Source organism: Vicugna pacos, chromosome 29 (assembly GCF_048564905.1).
Source record: "Vicugna pacos chromosome 29, VicPac4, whole genome shotgun sequence".
NCBI classification, from domain to species: Eukaryota; Metazoa; Chordata; class Mammalia; order Artiodactyla; family Camelidae; genus Vicugna; species Vicugna pacos.
The window spans coordinates 5,103,913-5,118,946 of record NC_133015.1 but is presented as its reverse complement, the minus strand read 5'-3'; the positions used below and the strand labels follow the sequence as shown (position 1 = coordinate 5,118,946).

Below are 15,034 nucleotides of genomic sequence, written 5' to 3'. Positions count from 1 at the left end.
GTTTAAACATTGGTAGATTATTTATTGTTTGAATATTTAATTTTTAAAGGCTATGGTATTACTGTTTTTTGATTTAATAAATGAGATAGTTCCTGGCATGTAGTAAATACTCAATAATTATTAATGGCTAATAATAAAAATCATAATGAATAATAATTGTCTGTGTCCTTTCTGTGGATGAGCATCTTTGGAGGTGCCCAAGTCACTTCAGTAGCATCCTTACAAACAAGGTTTGTGCAGGAGTGCTTCTGCAGGTGATGTCTCTTTCTTACTTTATCTTAGTAACATTTTTGTTTTTTGATCCAGGCACTCTCCTAGGCACTGGGGATACAGGAGAACAAGATTGTTTCTACTTTAAAAGAGTTTGCATCCTAGTGAGATAGACAGTGCATGAACAGACAAAGGGTGTTGACTTGCAAATTAATTTTTTTTTCTGATTTTGTCACCAGCCTGGCTTATCATTTAAGGTAGCTGATGATATTGTAGATTTGGAAATGAGTAGGTAAGCAAATTACTGACAATGAAAAAGTCAAGTTCAGTAGAATAACACATACATTTCTAGTTGGTTTTTGCAGCATATAGCAAATGCCAGACATGCTTTTCCTAAGTTATTAAAAGTTTTCCAAACTTTAATGGCATTTAACTCTGTTTTCTTAATCTCTCTAGACTTCCTATATGAGAGTATTATTTGGAATAGATTTTTATAAATCTTAAAGGAAGAATACATGGACTATTTTATATATATATGCCAAGCATGAGTTTGGAGAAATAATGACTTGTTTTCAAACATGATATGGAAACAACAATATATACTTATTCATCTAGGTTGGAAAGGAAGAAGAATAATTCAACTCTTGAACAAAACACTTAGTCATTCTCATTAAAAATGATTTTGTCACCATTATTCATTTTATACTATAGTTGAGCTGTTTTACGACAGACCATCTCAAAGTTAGTGATAAATTAACCTTGGTATTTTGATTTGCTTTTTCCCACCCTGTGTTTCTTTGAAACAGTGCTGCTCCAAGAGAAAGGTCTTCATGATCAGACATTTGCTCTCATAGTCCCAGGCTGGAGATTTCGGTTGAAACACTTGAATGTAGAGTCCAGATATGTAAAGAGTAAGGCAATCTCCATTGCTTAACTAAGCAAAGGTGTGCTGATCTGGCTTTAAACCCTGGATTCAGAGCAGGCTTTCCAGAGACCATTATTCTTGAACATTTCCCTAATAATGTGTGTTTTTTGATATCACTTTCTTCTCCTGAGCCAGCTGGCTTTTATCTTCTCCCAAAGTCAGTTCCACACTGATCACTCCAGCTCTCTAATCTGCTTCTTATCTATGAAGGCATGACTTTATGGTTCAGCTCAGGTCTTTTTATGCAACAGCAAGGGAAAAAAGAAACAAAAGAGCTGTTGATTTCTTTTGATTTGGAATGCCACTGCATCTGTGCTATGTGGAGTCACTTAGAGAAGTGTGCCTTTTAAACTAATTTGTCTCTGAATCATCTTTGAAAGTGTTTGTTTAAATACAAATCAAATATTTTATTCATTCACTTATCAAATATTTACTGTGCATCTCCTCTGTGATAGTTACCGTGTTAGGTGACGGGTCCCGCAGGGACGCAAGCAGGCAGTGTCTGCCCTCTTGGACATTGTCCAGTGGGAGAAGAAACAGTAAAATTTTCAGTTTGTGACAGAGTAACAGAAGAGTGAGCTCTAGAGTCTGGTGTAAATGGTTTTCTCTTCAATTTTATTTTTTAGAGGGCTTTGAAAATAGCATTCTTTATTTATCATAAAGAAATCTGGATCCAAATGAATCTCAAGGAAGCCCCAACCATTCGACCTTACAACAAATTTTATTATACACGCTCCCAATTTTTGTTTTTCCCTTACGACGTTTTGAGAACTGTGGAAGTTAAGGAGCATCCAGTCCAATCTCCCCATTAAAAACAGACGAACAATCATGAATACAGACAAGAAAGCTGAAGCCCATGGAGGCTAAGAGTTTGGAAAGATCGCAGAATTTAGTAGGTGAACTGGGACTGTTCCCAGGTCTGCTGATTCCAACTACTACACCAATTCTTAATCACTGGTGCTCAACTTCAGCTGAGTCAAACCGAGTCAGGGAGAAATGAGTTCAGCTGTACTGCTCCAGACAGATGGCAGTCTGTGTTACTCTTTCTCCTACAATGTAGCTCAAAGAGATGTGTGTCTTAGCAAATGTATTATCTTGTCCTTTTTTTCTTGCTGTTTGTAGAAGACTGCATATGATACCTCTTAACGTCTTTTGCTTCTTATATAAGGTGGATCATTCTTGCCAAAGGTGGATCATTCTTGCCAAATTTGGAGATAGAAGAGGAGGGTAATTTAAATCAAACTATTGTTAAGGCTGCACCTCACCAATCCAGCGCTTAATCCTATTGGGTGTTGATGAGCAATTAGTAATGCTTTTGGTGTAACCAGCATCCAGTGCTTCCTTATCCTCCCATATTCTTTAAAGCATGTCCAATAAAGACTAATTGGGAGGAGACAGTTTAGGGCTGTATTTTCTATTAAGAAGCTTTTCTATTTATTAACATATGATTCTATTGCCATGGTTTTTAGAGATCATATTTGTTGAGGCGAAGTACTAAAATATACCCTGCCAAAGGGACAAAGATATGATGGATTTTTTAAAAAAGAGTTAATTCTGTCCTCTATTTTATGTTTCCTCAAGAAGATAGAATTCAAGTATAAAAAACATGCTTAATTCGCCGGGGTTTGTAGTAATGATAACAGCAATAAAATAGTAATAATGGTGAACATGTCCAGCGTGCTGGCTGGCTGGCCGGCAGTGATAAGTGCTTTGTGTTCAGTTTTTGTTCTCTTTTCACAACAGTGTAGGAGGAGGTAGCGTTACTGTCTTGAGGTCATAGACATGAAAAACTGAAGCTTCAAGGTTAAAAGGTTTGTGCAAGATCACACAGTTGGTGTGAACCCAGGTCTTCCAATGCCGAAGCCGATTCACTGACCGTGATGCCGGACTGCCCTCCCAAGTTCAAGGTGGACCTCTTCGCATATCACGTTCTTACTTAGAGAGGCCGACCTCCTGCGTTAAACAGAGCTATTCTTCACCTTTATGAACTCCTAATTTCTCCTACTTCTTTTTTAACTAGTGTGTCTGTCATGATTTCCCAGTTATTTGATAAAAATCTATAATGTGGGCTCTCTAACCTTTTCAAATATTTGTTTTTATTCCTCATTTACCTACCAGTTGTGTTTCTGGCAGCAAACTGAGTGACACATTTCTAAAAAACTCCTCAGGATCATGGACATGTTGAGTAATTCAGGGAGACACTGTGGGTTGGGACAGCATGTGTACAGTTTTTTTTCTTGCTAAAAATTTAAAATGTATTGACGTTTAGTTCTGCGTGGGGGTCCGCTCACTGGAAGCTACAGGTTACGCCAGTTTCACCTTCACTGGGGATCCGCTGACGATCACGGCTCTGAACACGTGGTGGACGGAGTGAGATACGCTGCAGAGGTGAGCCAGCAGACATGTACCCACGGTTTGGAGTTTTTCTATGTGGTGAGATTTCAGGGACACAGAGGACACTCCCTTGACCCCAAACAGATCCTATGCCAGTTAGATACCTCAGTAGCTGAAATTGTTTTATTCTATCAGTATGAGAGTTTATCAAAATGAGAGCCACGAATTCAGCCCTTCTGAGCCTTAGAGCTTAGGGTGCCCATGTTAGAAATGAATAGGGGGAGGATATCGCTCAGTGGGAGAGTGCTTGCTCGCACGCACAAGGTCCTGGATTCAATCCCCAGGACCCCTGTTTAAAATAAATAAATAAATAAATAAATAAATAAATAAATAAACAAACAAACAAACAAACAAACCTAAATTACCTCTCCCATACAAAAATAAAAAAAAAAAACACTAAAAAAAAAGAGAAATGAATAAACTGGAGACTTAGATTAAGTAATTCATTCAGGTAGGACGCATTTGAGATGGGTTGAAATCCAGGTTTGTCCGACACCAAATTACATATTCTTTCTATAATATCTGATCTGTTGCATTTCCTGAAAAGCCAGTGAAAAGGGAGAGAAAGAAATGTTTGTTTTAGGCCCAACTGTGTACATATTTAGTTCGGACACAAATACATACTAATCTCATGTAAAGTCCATATTATGGAGGTAATGGTAAATGGCAAAGCTCCTCTTAGGGAAAAAAAAAAAAAAAAAGGAAAGCCACAGACTCTCCTAAAGTCTACATTGCCTCTACAGTCCCAGATATTAATGTGGAGTCTCTGTTAGTTATTCAACAGAGTGCTCATTGACTTTTTTCTTTTTCACTGGGAAGTTATTCCTTTTCCTCATGATTATATTCATTGATAATATTCTACTTTTTCGGATCCTCTGGTTAAAGGACAAACCATAATATACTTCAAGTTTTAATACAATTAAATATTGCTAACACTCAGCTTTACCATGAGATGAAAATGAAGTTTTGTCCGACTCAACCAAAGTGAACACAATGTGGCTTGTGGGTCGTCTAGGCGAGGCAGAGCAGTGTTACCAGGCAAGTAGAGTTTTTCTTCATCTTCTCATAATTACTGAACTGTGGAGTTGAGACTCTCTTTCACAGCCTTGCTGTTCAGAGAGATCCAGCAAACAGACTTCTTTCCAGTTTTATTTTTCCATTTACATGTTTATCTGCTCCTTGAGGCTATCAACCAAAACACCCTTCTTGCTTACGAAATCCCTTTTGTTTGAGACCAGGTGCTTAGGGTGTGGGCCCAGCTCTGTCCTCGGGGTGGAGGAATAAAATGTCCACCCAAAGTGCTCTTTGGTGATGGATGAAAGATGCCAAGAATGTAGGAGGTGAGACTCTTGACTCTGTATAGTGTCTCAGTTTATATCACCCACTGAATAGCTTTCGTGTTCGCTTTCCATAGTTTTGTGTTCTCAATTCGACATGTTCTAAATCTAAAAAGTTTTGTGGGGATTGAGAGCTGGCTTTGGATCACTGCCTTGTAATTTTCCTAAGCCACATTACTTTAGGCTTACACCTGGCTTCAGGAACTCGAAAGGATACTCTCAGGGAGATTGGCTCTGAGTTGGCAAGTGGTTTCCTGAAAAGGGTCCTCATGTCCTGAAATTTGCTAGAGGCTCAGAGTCCTGACTTGCAGAGCAAGGGCCATCTTTGTAGATTTTTCCTTCTTGAAGTGGACAAAGCTTGGACTGGAATTTCATATTGTCCTTTAAGGTGTATTTAAGGCTGTCTCTTATTTCATTTGTTCATGCACGCATTCATTCATTGATTGACTCATTCATTCATTCTTTAAGACTTCACTGAGATCCCAGTGTGTCCCGTCTTGGCCCTGCTTACCTATGCTCATCCTGAAGAGGGTGCTGGGAAGAGGTAGGGATGGGTCAGGGAAGGCTTCCTAGAGGAAAAGGGCTTCAACTCCAAACCTGAAAGAGGAGCAGGAGTGAGCCAGGCAAAGGGGAGAGACACCCGGACAGAATCAGGTGTGAGGATGGGGATGGGCAGGAGTGCCACATACTTGAAGAGCAGGATGGCCAGTGTGATCAGAGCATGGAGAACAAAGGGGAGGCTTGTTGGGGATAAAGTTGGAGAGGCTGGAGGGGCCTGGTCTTACTAAGGTAAGTCATGGTAAGGATTGTGGACTTTGTTCAAGTATAATGCGAAGCTACTGAATGGTCTTGAATCAGAAAGTGATCATGTTTGAGTTTGAAACATATCATTCAAGCTACAGTTTGAGAATAGACTGGGTTGAAGCAGGCGTGATAAGGCTTTGGGGGAAGTTTCAGGGAGTAGATGGTGGTGCAGTTGGAGGGCTGGCTGGCTGGATGTGCAGCTTCAGTGGGGTTTGTTGATTGACTGGGGTTGAGGGCGAGGGAGGGGAGGAGGCAGTGGTTTTGGCTTGAGATAGGAGTGTTATAGAGGAAGAGGAAGTCTGCCTCAGACAGTCAGGGTCGGTAGGTATTTGAGGTCGACAGTAAACAAATAAATAAACCGTGTGTGGTAAGTTCTAGGAACAATACCATGTTCCTAGAACTAGTAGAGTGACCAGGTGATTAAGAAAGGCCTCTCTGAGCTGATATGTGAATTGAGACTGAATGACCAGAAGCCACTCGAGGACATCGAGAGAGATCTTTCTAGTTAGTGGGAACAGCAGGTACAAATGCTCTCAGGCAGAAATGAGGTTGCCTGCTTCAAGAAGAGACAGATGCTGGCTTCTAGGCTTGGAATGAATGGGAGACAAGTTATCAGCCGTGTTTTTAGAGAGGCTGGCAGGGACCACACCACGTCAGTCTTTGGGGGGCTTGGGGAGCAGTTGGGAGTTTAGCCTTCATGCAACAGGACAAAGACAGCGGAAGATTTCCAGCGGGGGAACGGCGTGTTCTGTTTTATACTTTAGGGAACATAACCGGCTGCTCTGTGGTGAAGAGGTAGGGCAAACGAAGAATCAGGGAGGCAAACTAGGTGATGAAAGCAGTTCAGGCGAGCGATGGTGATGGGTACCATTGGGTTCTGGAGGTGGAGAGAGCTAGACAGACCTGTGATGTGCTTGGGAGGTAAAATCAGTGGGACTTGCCAGTGAGAAGGATGTGAAGATTGAAAGAAGGAAAAAGAGGAATCACTCCTAAGATGTGGGCTTGAGCAGCTGTGAGGATGGCTGTGCCATTTGCTGAGATGGCGAAGTCCAAGGAGGAGCAGATGGCAGAGAGGAACGGACTGTCTGCTTAGACATGTTAAGTTGGAGATGCATATAAGCTGTTCTAGGCTCACATTCAAGTGGGCCATTAGATACAAACCTGGAGTTTAAACGAGAGGTCAGGGCTGGAGATGGAGGTACTTGGGAATCACTTGCCTTTGGTTTCAAGTTCAAAAAGATCCCATTGTGTGTTGGGGGGAGGGTATAGCTCAGTGGTAGAGCACATGCTTAGTATGGACGAGGTCCTGGGTTCAACCCCCAGTCCCTCCACTTAAATAAATAGATACATAACCTAATGATCACCCCCAAATAAATAAATAAAAAACCTAATAGTCTCCCCCTGCCCCCCCAAAATAACTGAAAGAGAAATTATTTCAATATTTTTTTTTAAAAAACAATCCCTTTGTACTTGACTATAGAAATGATCCTAAGGGATTACTTAGCATTTTCAGCTACTTCTGTACCTAGCTGCAAGACTATCATCAAGTTACTTGCTCTTAAAAAATAAAAAATGGGAAGAAAAAAAATGAAAGGAAAAAAACCATTTAAAGCTGTAACATATAAGAATTGATTTTGGGGCCTAATCTAATGATTTGTGACATTACAGAGAGAGATTAAAGTTAATCTAAACCATGAAAGACTTTATCCCAAGAGTTTAGCATCAACAAAAAGTAGGCTAATAGTCCACTGCATATTTGCAACTTTATCTGATGACAGCTTATGCCTGATAAGGGTGTTAAATATGTAGTTGGTAGTAAAATTACGATTTCAACATTAATGGCGACTTTCGGCATAGGAAGCAAATTTTATGTGTCAATAGTATGCAGTTTAAAAATACTAAAGTTGAATAATACTATTATTTTGAAGTGGTTTTCTAGTAGGGGAGAATCTTATCATCTCCGTGTTTGCAGTGGCTTCTCGTCATTCAGCTCAAATCTCTGTGACTCTCACTCTTAGGAATGTGAGTATGTTGTTTGTTTGAGTCTTAGTTCAAATACAAATGCTAATAAAGGTGCTATCAGTTCCTCTGAAGGTGATCGCCACCACTGAAGCAAGATGTGTGGGAGAGAGAAGGGCTTGTTTACCAAAACAAAAGGTTTCTCTTGCTTTCGCTTCCCGTGATACTTCAAATACTTGTTTTCTAACCAGTGGAAGGATATGTAGATTTCATGTGTCTTTGGTTACTTACACCTTCATTTTCTAATCAGTTGTGGTCGTGAACTTCAAGAGGGCATTTCACGTCTGTCTCTTTGGTCTCATCTCTTACTAAGCCAGCTGCTGTGTTGGCATGGAGCCATTTCAAACAACTCTAAGGTACTTTCCTGCCCCTCCCTGTCGGTCTCATGTGAGCCAAATGCATTTTGTTTCATCATCCAGTGTTTTCATGTTTTATTCCCCACCCGCTGCCCCAACTATCTCACGTCCACATAGAACACAGCACCGCGAGAATCCACTTTCGTATTTTCTGTCTGGATATCCCACAGCCTTCCTTGCTTGTTCGTGGATGAGGCACTGTTTTGTAGTTTTATAATTCACAGTTTATGATAAACTGATTATTTATCTAGAAATCCTCCCCTATTAGTTGCCTGAAGACATGAAGTCATGAAATTATATTTAAAGGAAGGGATAAAAGCATTCGTTTGAATATACTGAATTCTCTCTGTAACAGTCAGCTAGAAGGGTGATCTGTGCATGAATTGTTTCATGAACAAGTGCTTCCTGCTGAGGTGGTATAGGGTTCATTTGAAGGAGATCCTATCTGAAATCCGTCCCTCACGTGGGACCCTTGGACAGCATGGCCGAGTCACGGTCTTGGCCAAGTCATTTACCCAAATGCCCGCGTTGCCCTGTGGCTTCTGTCTGCGAGTGTCCTTCCCGTAACCAGGATGAAGACCAGACCCTTCACGCTGCCTTATTCTTACTCTACGACCCTTCACGCTTGTTTGTGAGTTGAGATTCTGCATTGTTTACAGTGGTACAATTGTTTTGTTTTATTATTATTTTTTCACAGAAATATAGTCAGTTTACAATGTTGTGTTAATTTCTGGTGTACAGCATAGTTATTCAGTTGTACATATATTATATATTCCTTTTCATATTCTTTTTCTTTATAGGCTATTACAAGGTATTGAATATAGTTCTTGGTGTTCTACAGCAGGACCTTGTTGTTGATCTATACGTTGGTAGGACTTTAGGACACGTTTGGATTTTTGCAGACGGCCACACGCGTGGGGTCGAGTTGTGAAGTGGGTGCAGCAGCCTGTTTCCTAGGGTTCCAGGTCCCCATCTCCTCGTCTCTCCCATTTTTCCCTCTTCTCCTTGCCGGCAGCACCAGCTGCCTCTCATTTTCTTTCACAGACACCTCTGGCTGCAAGACCCGGAAGCCTCTTATCCCTGTTAAAACTTGCAAAGGATCAGCAAAGGATCAGAACATTCTCCTAGAAGGTAGAAAATGGGTGAAGGTTACCCTTCAGGAGAATTTGCATTTTCAAGCCATAAAGAGTCTTAAACTACAGTAGTGAACACGGGACTGGGCAGTTTCAGGAAAAACTGGCACTGTCCTCAGCAGCAGGACTGTCCCTGGTGCACCTGCCGTGCAGGGTTGACTTCTCCGCCTGCCTGTGAGCCTGAGCTTGTGCGTCGGCCTCTGCCACCAGCTGGGGGATGACTGAGGGCTGCATGTTTGAGGTCCCATCTGTGGACACGGAGAAGGAGCCCAGGTCACTTGGGAGCAATGGCTGGGCGCTCCAGAGAGTTCTAGTGATGCAGAGCTCAACACAGTCCTCCACAGACTAGCTAAGTGACACATCCTTCACTGCGTGTGCTGTAGTTTCTAGACAAAAGTGAACAGGAAGATTCTGTTCAAGGTTCTTGTGAGGGATACATTATACCTGTAAGTGCACAGCGCCAGAACATCTATATAAATATTTCATTTGCCTTTATGTTTTTAAGGATTTTTAAAAAAATTAACATTTAAGTTATTTGTATTCCTCTGCAATCAGCTCCACATCGTTCACTGGAATTCAGACAAATACCCCAGCTTTGTTGAGGCAGCTCACGAGCCGGATGGATTAGCTGTCTTGGGAGTATTTTTACAGGTGAGAAGCCACGGATCTCATTGAATAACTAGTCAACCAGGTTGGATCAAGCGTTTCAGCGATGGAGTAGACATTCTACCATTTTTAAATAGTAAACTAGTTCTAGGTTTAATGTTTTCTTTTGACATAAATATTAAAATATTATATATTAATTTATAATTCATCTGATGGTCCAATACTCCCCCAGGGGCATTGTCTTATGGTTCCTTTTATTGTCCATTGATCGCTTTTATGAGAATAGCAAATGCGGCAGCAACAGCAAGAGAAGCAGGAGTAAGAGCTGAGATCTTGGGAAGCAACTCTGTATAATAGACTCTTCTGGATTCTCAATGTTTGGAGATGCAGGACAGGGTAAGGTTCAAGTTCCCAGTGCTTGAAGCACTAGTTTTACCACAGTGGTTTGTTGTCCCAAAGGCACTGAGCATTTTTTAAAGACTTTGTTATATTTCCCTTTGTCAGATATTCACATGTGGTCAGACAGGAATCACTATTGTAACATCTGAGGGTGGGTGGGGCCACTCAGCTCCCACTGCGACCACATTCTTTAGGGCGTGCGCTTCCCTTATGCCACCGACTGTGCGTGTGATATAACTTGCTGCACTGGACTCGGGGAGGCTTGGGGCAGAGTGGGGACTGGCATGCGTGGCCACAGTCCTTCCCTTTGGTCCCCAGTCTGTTGGGATCCAAGTGGGGCAAGAGATTATACTTTAGTCCTGGAGGACTTAAAACCTTCAGGTAGATTCAGGACACCCCTAATCACGAAAGAAAAAATATATATAAAGGATTCTTCTCATGATGATATATCACCTTGATTCAAGACCTCAAACCATTTTAGGCTGAAACTAGGTGATGTTTTCTGTTAATGTTTTGATGTCACAATGGTCGGTGTGGATCTAGGGTCTGAAAGTCACGTCTGGTTTAACAGTGCAGGTGTCAGGGTAAGAGTTTCCTCAGCAAGGCTTCTCCCAAGTTAACCTGCATCCTACTTGTTCATAAAGCAGAAGAAGTATGAAGTGGTTACTGCTAGTTTTGGAGTCAAAGTTGTAGTTCAGCCAGGGAGCCCTGTAACATTATCCTGTATAGATTTTTCAGGCGTGATAAGGCTGGCAGGTGAAAGGCAGCCTCGGTGCAGAACAATCACTGCTTGTTCTCTGCTGGCTTAGGGTTTCCAATAAAAGAATTTAAAAACAGTGACTAAATGAAGTGATTCAGACCTGATCTTCTCCAGTAACCATGTCTTCTGAAATTTCCTGTTTTCAGGTTGGTGAACATAATTCTCAGCTTCAAAAGATTACTGACATTTTGGAGTTGATCAAAGAAAAGGTAAAATTAATTTCTCTTTATTAGTAACTAATATATTCCTTGATTTCACCTGAATTCTCTTCTCTGCTTTTAAAAAACTTAGACATAGCATATGCTGCCTGCTTTGAAGCAGGTTTGGAACATACTTGACCAACAGGGCAGAAATAATTTATTACCATTTATCTCTTGAAAATTATGAAGGGGTCTTAAATGATCTAAAATCAGTAATAAATTTATGCAGCGTTAGTTTCTTTTGTTGACGTTTTGCAGAATAAGCGTTTAGTTGCAAGACTTATAAAAAACCACTTACATGTAATAAATCTTGTGCTTCTTAATCGAGGTGACACACTACCTCATCTAAAATTTTTAGATTAAAGCATATACTTTTTTTTAAGATATGAAAAGCAGATACTAAATAATTCCATGCATTAAGGAATTCTATGAAATAATATTAACATGGTGCATGCTTTTCTGAGGTCTGTGTAAAGCTTCCCCGTTGTAATTGGTGGGAGTTCTCTTTTCTTCCTCAGGGTAAACAAACTCGATTCACGAATTTTGACCCGTTATCTCTGCTTCCTCCATCCTGGGATTACTGGACGTATCCTGGTTCCCTTACAGTCCCGCCTCTTCTAGAGAGCGTCACGTGGATCGTTTTAAAACAGCCTATAAGCATCAGCTCTCAACAGGTACGTCGTTTCTTCCACGTTGATCCTGATTCACTAGGGGAAACTTGGCCGAATCTTGTTTGTTTTTTAAAACCCTGCCCTTTTAATTTCTGCTGTGTTGTGAAGCCTGTGTTTTCCCTTCATTAATCAGATGTGGGGTTGGACCAGATGAGATTTATGTCTCTTTTTCATTTTACCTTCTATGATTAGGTGATTTCTTTCCCATTTCTTAGAAATGTAATGCGCATACATCACTGATGCGAGTGAAACCACTTTTAGGGCTGCACACGTTTGCTTCTGTTTTCTTTGGTTTGGTCTGAGATATTAACAGGCTGGGATACAAATGGGGAGATCAGGAGCGAGGCTCCTCTCAGAAGGTGAAATTCTCTTTTGTGACCTCCATCCCTGGACCTGCTTCTACGGATTTCACATCAGAAAGTGAGCAGTGAGAGCGGTCGCGGGCGTAGACACGCGTGTGCCTGCTAAGTTTAAGAAGCCGGTCTGATCTCTGGGCTTTGTTGACAAACCTTTTGTGAGGCTGCTTGAAGAAGGGCTTTAGGCATCTGCTAAGAGGCTGTTGGTGGCCACCTGCGCTCTTCTTGGGACGAAGTTTCCTTACTCGTTTTTCTGATAAATGCTCACAGAGCCCCCGCAGTCGGCTGGCCAAGCAGTCTGCAGGATCAGGATGTCTTTGATGCCCAGAAGCTCTGGTCAGAGCTCTGCACCCACCATGTGATTAGCCAGTCTGCCAGGTGGATGCTGTATGCTCTGGGGTGCCGTGGGCTCTGGGATGCTGTATGCTCTGGGGTGCCGTGGGCTCTGGGATGCCGTGGGCTCTGGGGTGCCGTGGGCTCTGGGATGCTGTATGCTCTGGGGTGCTGTGGGCTCTGGGATGCCGTGTGCTCTGGGGTGCCATGGGCTCTGGGATGCTGTATGCTCTGGGGTGCTGTGGGCTCTGGGGTGTCGTGGGCTCTGGGGTGCCGTGGGCTCTGGGATGCCATGGGCTCTGGGATGCTGTGCATCTGGGGTGCTGTGCGCTCTGGGGTGCCATGGGCTCTGGGGTGCCATGGGCTCTGGGGTGCCGTGGGCTCTGGGATGCTGTGGGCTCTGGTATGCTGTGCATCTGGGGTGCTGTGCGCTCTGGGGTGCTGTGGACTCTGGGAAACAGACTTCTTTCTCTGACAAGGATATTTCACAACATGTCTTTTCCATCTGTCTCGCTGTGTATATCTCTCCCCCCGTCAAAGACTAGAGCTGGTTCGCCTTTGTCAAGGTCGTGTCAGGTAGCGCTTCCCCCCCGGGGTGCTGAACACAGCCGACTTCTGTCCACCTTGTCTTTAGGGTGAAAGACAAGTGATAATCTTGGACTGATTTACTAAAATATTTTATAAAAGTCTGGGTGAAAATCCAGTACTTGACTGACCGGGAAATTCCTGTGAATTTTTTCCATCATCAGTAAGGTGAGTTGCATCAGGAGAAAATGACCTGTCACGGGTCCAGGGGCTTTATCAATGGGGTTCATTTTTCTTCCCTTTATGTGCTAAACTGTACTTTTACATTCCTCTGTTAGATTTGAACAGGTTAATAGTAAGAGCTAATAAATTATAACATCTAGGTAGTAATAATGAGGGGATCATGTTTTCCCTCATATTTCAAGACTATCTTCATTCCTTAAAACCACTTGGAAAATGACTTTTTTTTTCAATCCGCCTGTAATTTAGAAGAAACTATATCAAAATACATAATTTAATTTCATAAAATGCATAAATTACCTAGTAAAAAATAACTCCCTGCAATTTTTGGAATTACGATTGCCTAGCTGTAGATTCATTATTGCATCTTATTTGAAGCTCAATTAATTAATGTTATTAATGTGGCTTTTATACAGTAGAGTATATAAAATAATAGCTATATTTTAGAGCGTTAATGTGACTGGTAATTCACTTTGAAACATTCATTTAAATCTACTGTAGATTTCAGGAATTTTTATTTTAAACTAGATTGAATGATTATCTGAGTAATACTCCAGATTATTATGATATGATGTTATGGTGATTTTTAAGAGTTAAAGAAGGAAGCAAAAGGTATTTTAGAAGTCAGTTGCATTCTAACCATGAGGAAAACATCAGACAATGCCCAGTTGAGGGACAGTCTACAAAATACCTGATCCGTAGTCCTCAGAACGGTCAGGGTCACCAAAAATAAGGTAAGCCTGAGAAACTCATAATCAGGAAATTCTCGAGGAGATATCAAAACTAAATACGATGCTGTTTCCTGGTGGGATCCTGGAACAGAAAAAGATACTAGGTAAAACAAAGAAAATCTGAAAAATGGGTGAGCTTCAGTTAATGATAACACATTAATATTGTTTTGTTAATTATGAAAAATGTACCATACTAATGCAAGATGTTAATAATAGGAGAAACAGTGTGGGGTATATGAGAACTAATTATACTATCTTGGCAATAATTCCGCAAATCTAAAACTGTCGTAAAATAAAAAAAATATATATTTAAGAAATCCAAAACATGAGAGGGTGGATAAGATTATTTTTATTTTTTTCTAAATTGAAGTAGAGTTGATTTACAATGTTGTGCTATTTCTGGTGTACAGCATAGTGATTCAGTTAGACATAAATATATATTCATTTTCATATTATTTTTTCATTATAGGCTATTACAAGATATCGAATATAGTTCCCTGTGCTATTTGATTGCTTAGTTCTTTTATATAAAGTAAAACAAAAATGTCTTCTGTGTGTACCACTGACAAGTGTTACTTTCTAAATGATAAATTTTAACCCCAATTTTTGCAGCTTTTTATTTTTGAAGTCACTGGGAAACATTGCTTTATTGATTTCCAATGCCCCTATATAATGTCATTAGCTGTGAAGATGAAATTCTCTTTTTAGTAAGTTGGTGCCAATTTTTTTCTATGTTTTTTTCTGCTGCTATTTCTTGCCAAGTCACTGTTTGACCTAAAGGGAAAATCAGATGGTTTCCATTTTCTTTTCCTTGATTCAAGTCCATTTTTCTCCCCAGAGTCATTTACTGAAATGCTTGGTTTAACTGCCAGGCCAGTAAACAGATACACTGGGTTTTGATACTTCCAGTAACAGGTCTGTCACTTTCTGGAAGGCTGACTTTTCTTGCCAGGTCTCTCTGGTTTATCCCAGATTATCTAAATTGGCTTACTCATCTACAGAAATTCAGTGGGCAGAATATTTGGCTTTAATTCT

General features: G+C 40.9%; 1 protein-coding gene across 3 annotated transcripts in view; it reads left to right on the top strand.

Annotated features, from left to right (window-relative positions):
• Positions 1 to 15,034, top strand: part of CA13 (carbonic anhydrase 13) — a 41,890-nt gene that overhangs the window by 20,168 nt on the left and 6,688 nt on the right. For 2 of the 3 annotated variants that reach the window (XM_072951744.1, XM_072951743.1), the window contains exons 3-5: positions 9,734 to 9,829; positions 11,090 to 11,152; positions 11,662 to 11,817. In XM_072951744.1, coding sequence (XP_072807845.1) covers positions 9,734 to 9,829; positions 11,090 to 11,152; positions 11,662 to 11,817 — 315 coding nt within the window. Of the gene's footprint in view, positions 1 to 3,404; positions 3,524 to 9,733; positions 9,830 to 11,089; positions 11,153 to 11,661; positions 11,818 to 15,034 lie in introns of all 3 variants that reach the window. The other variant, XM_006202426.4, reaches the window with a different exon arrangement.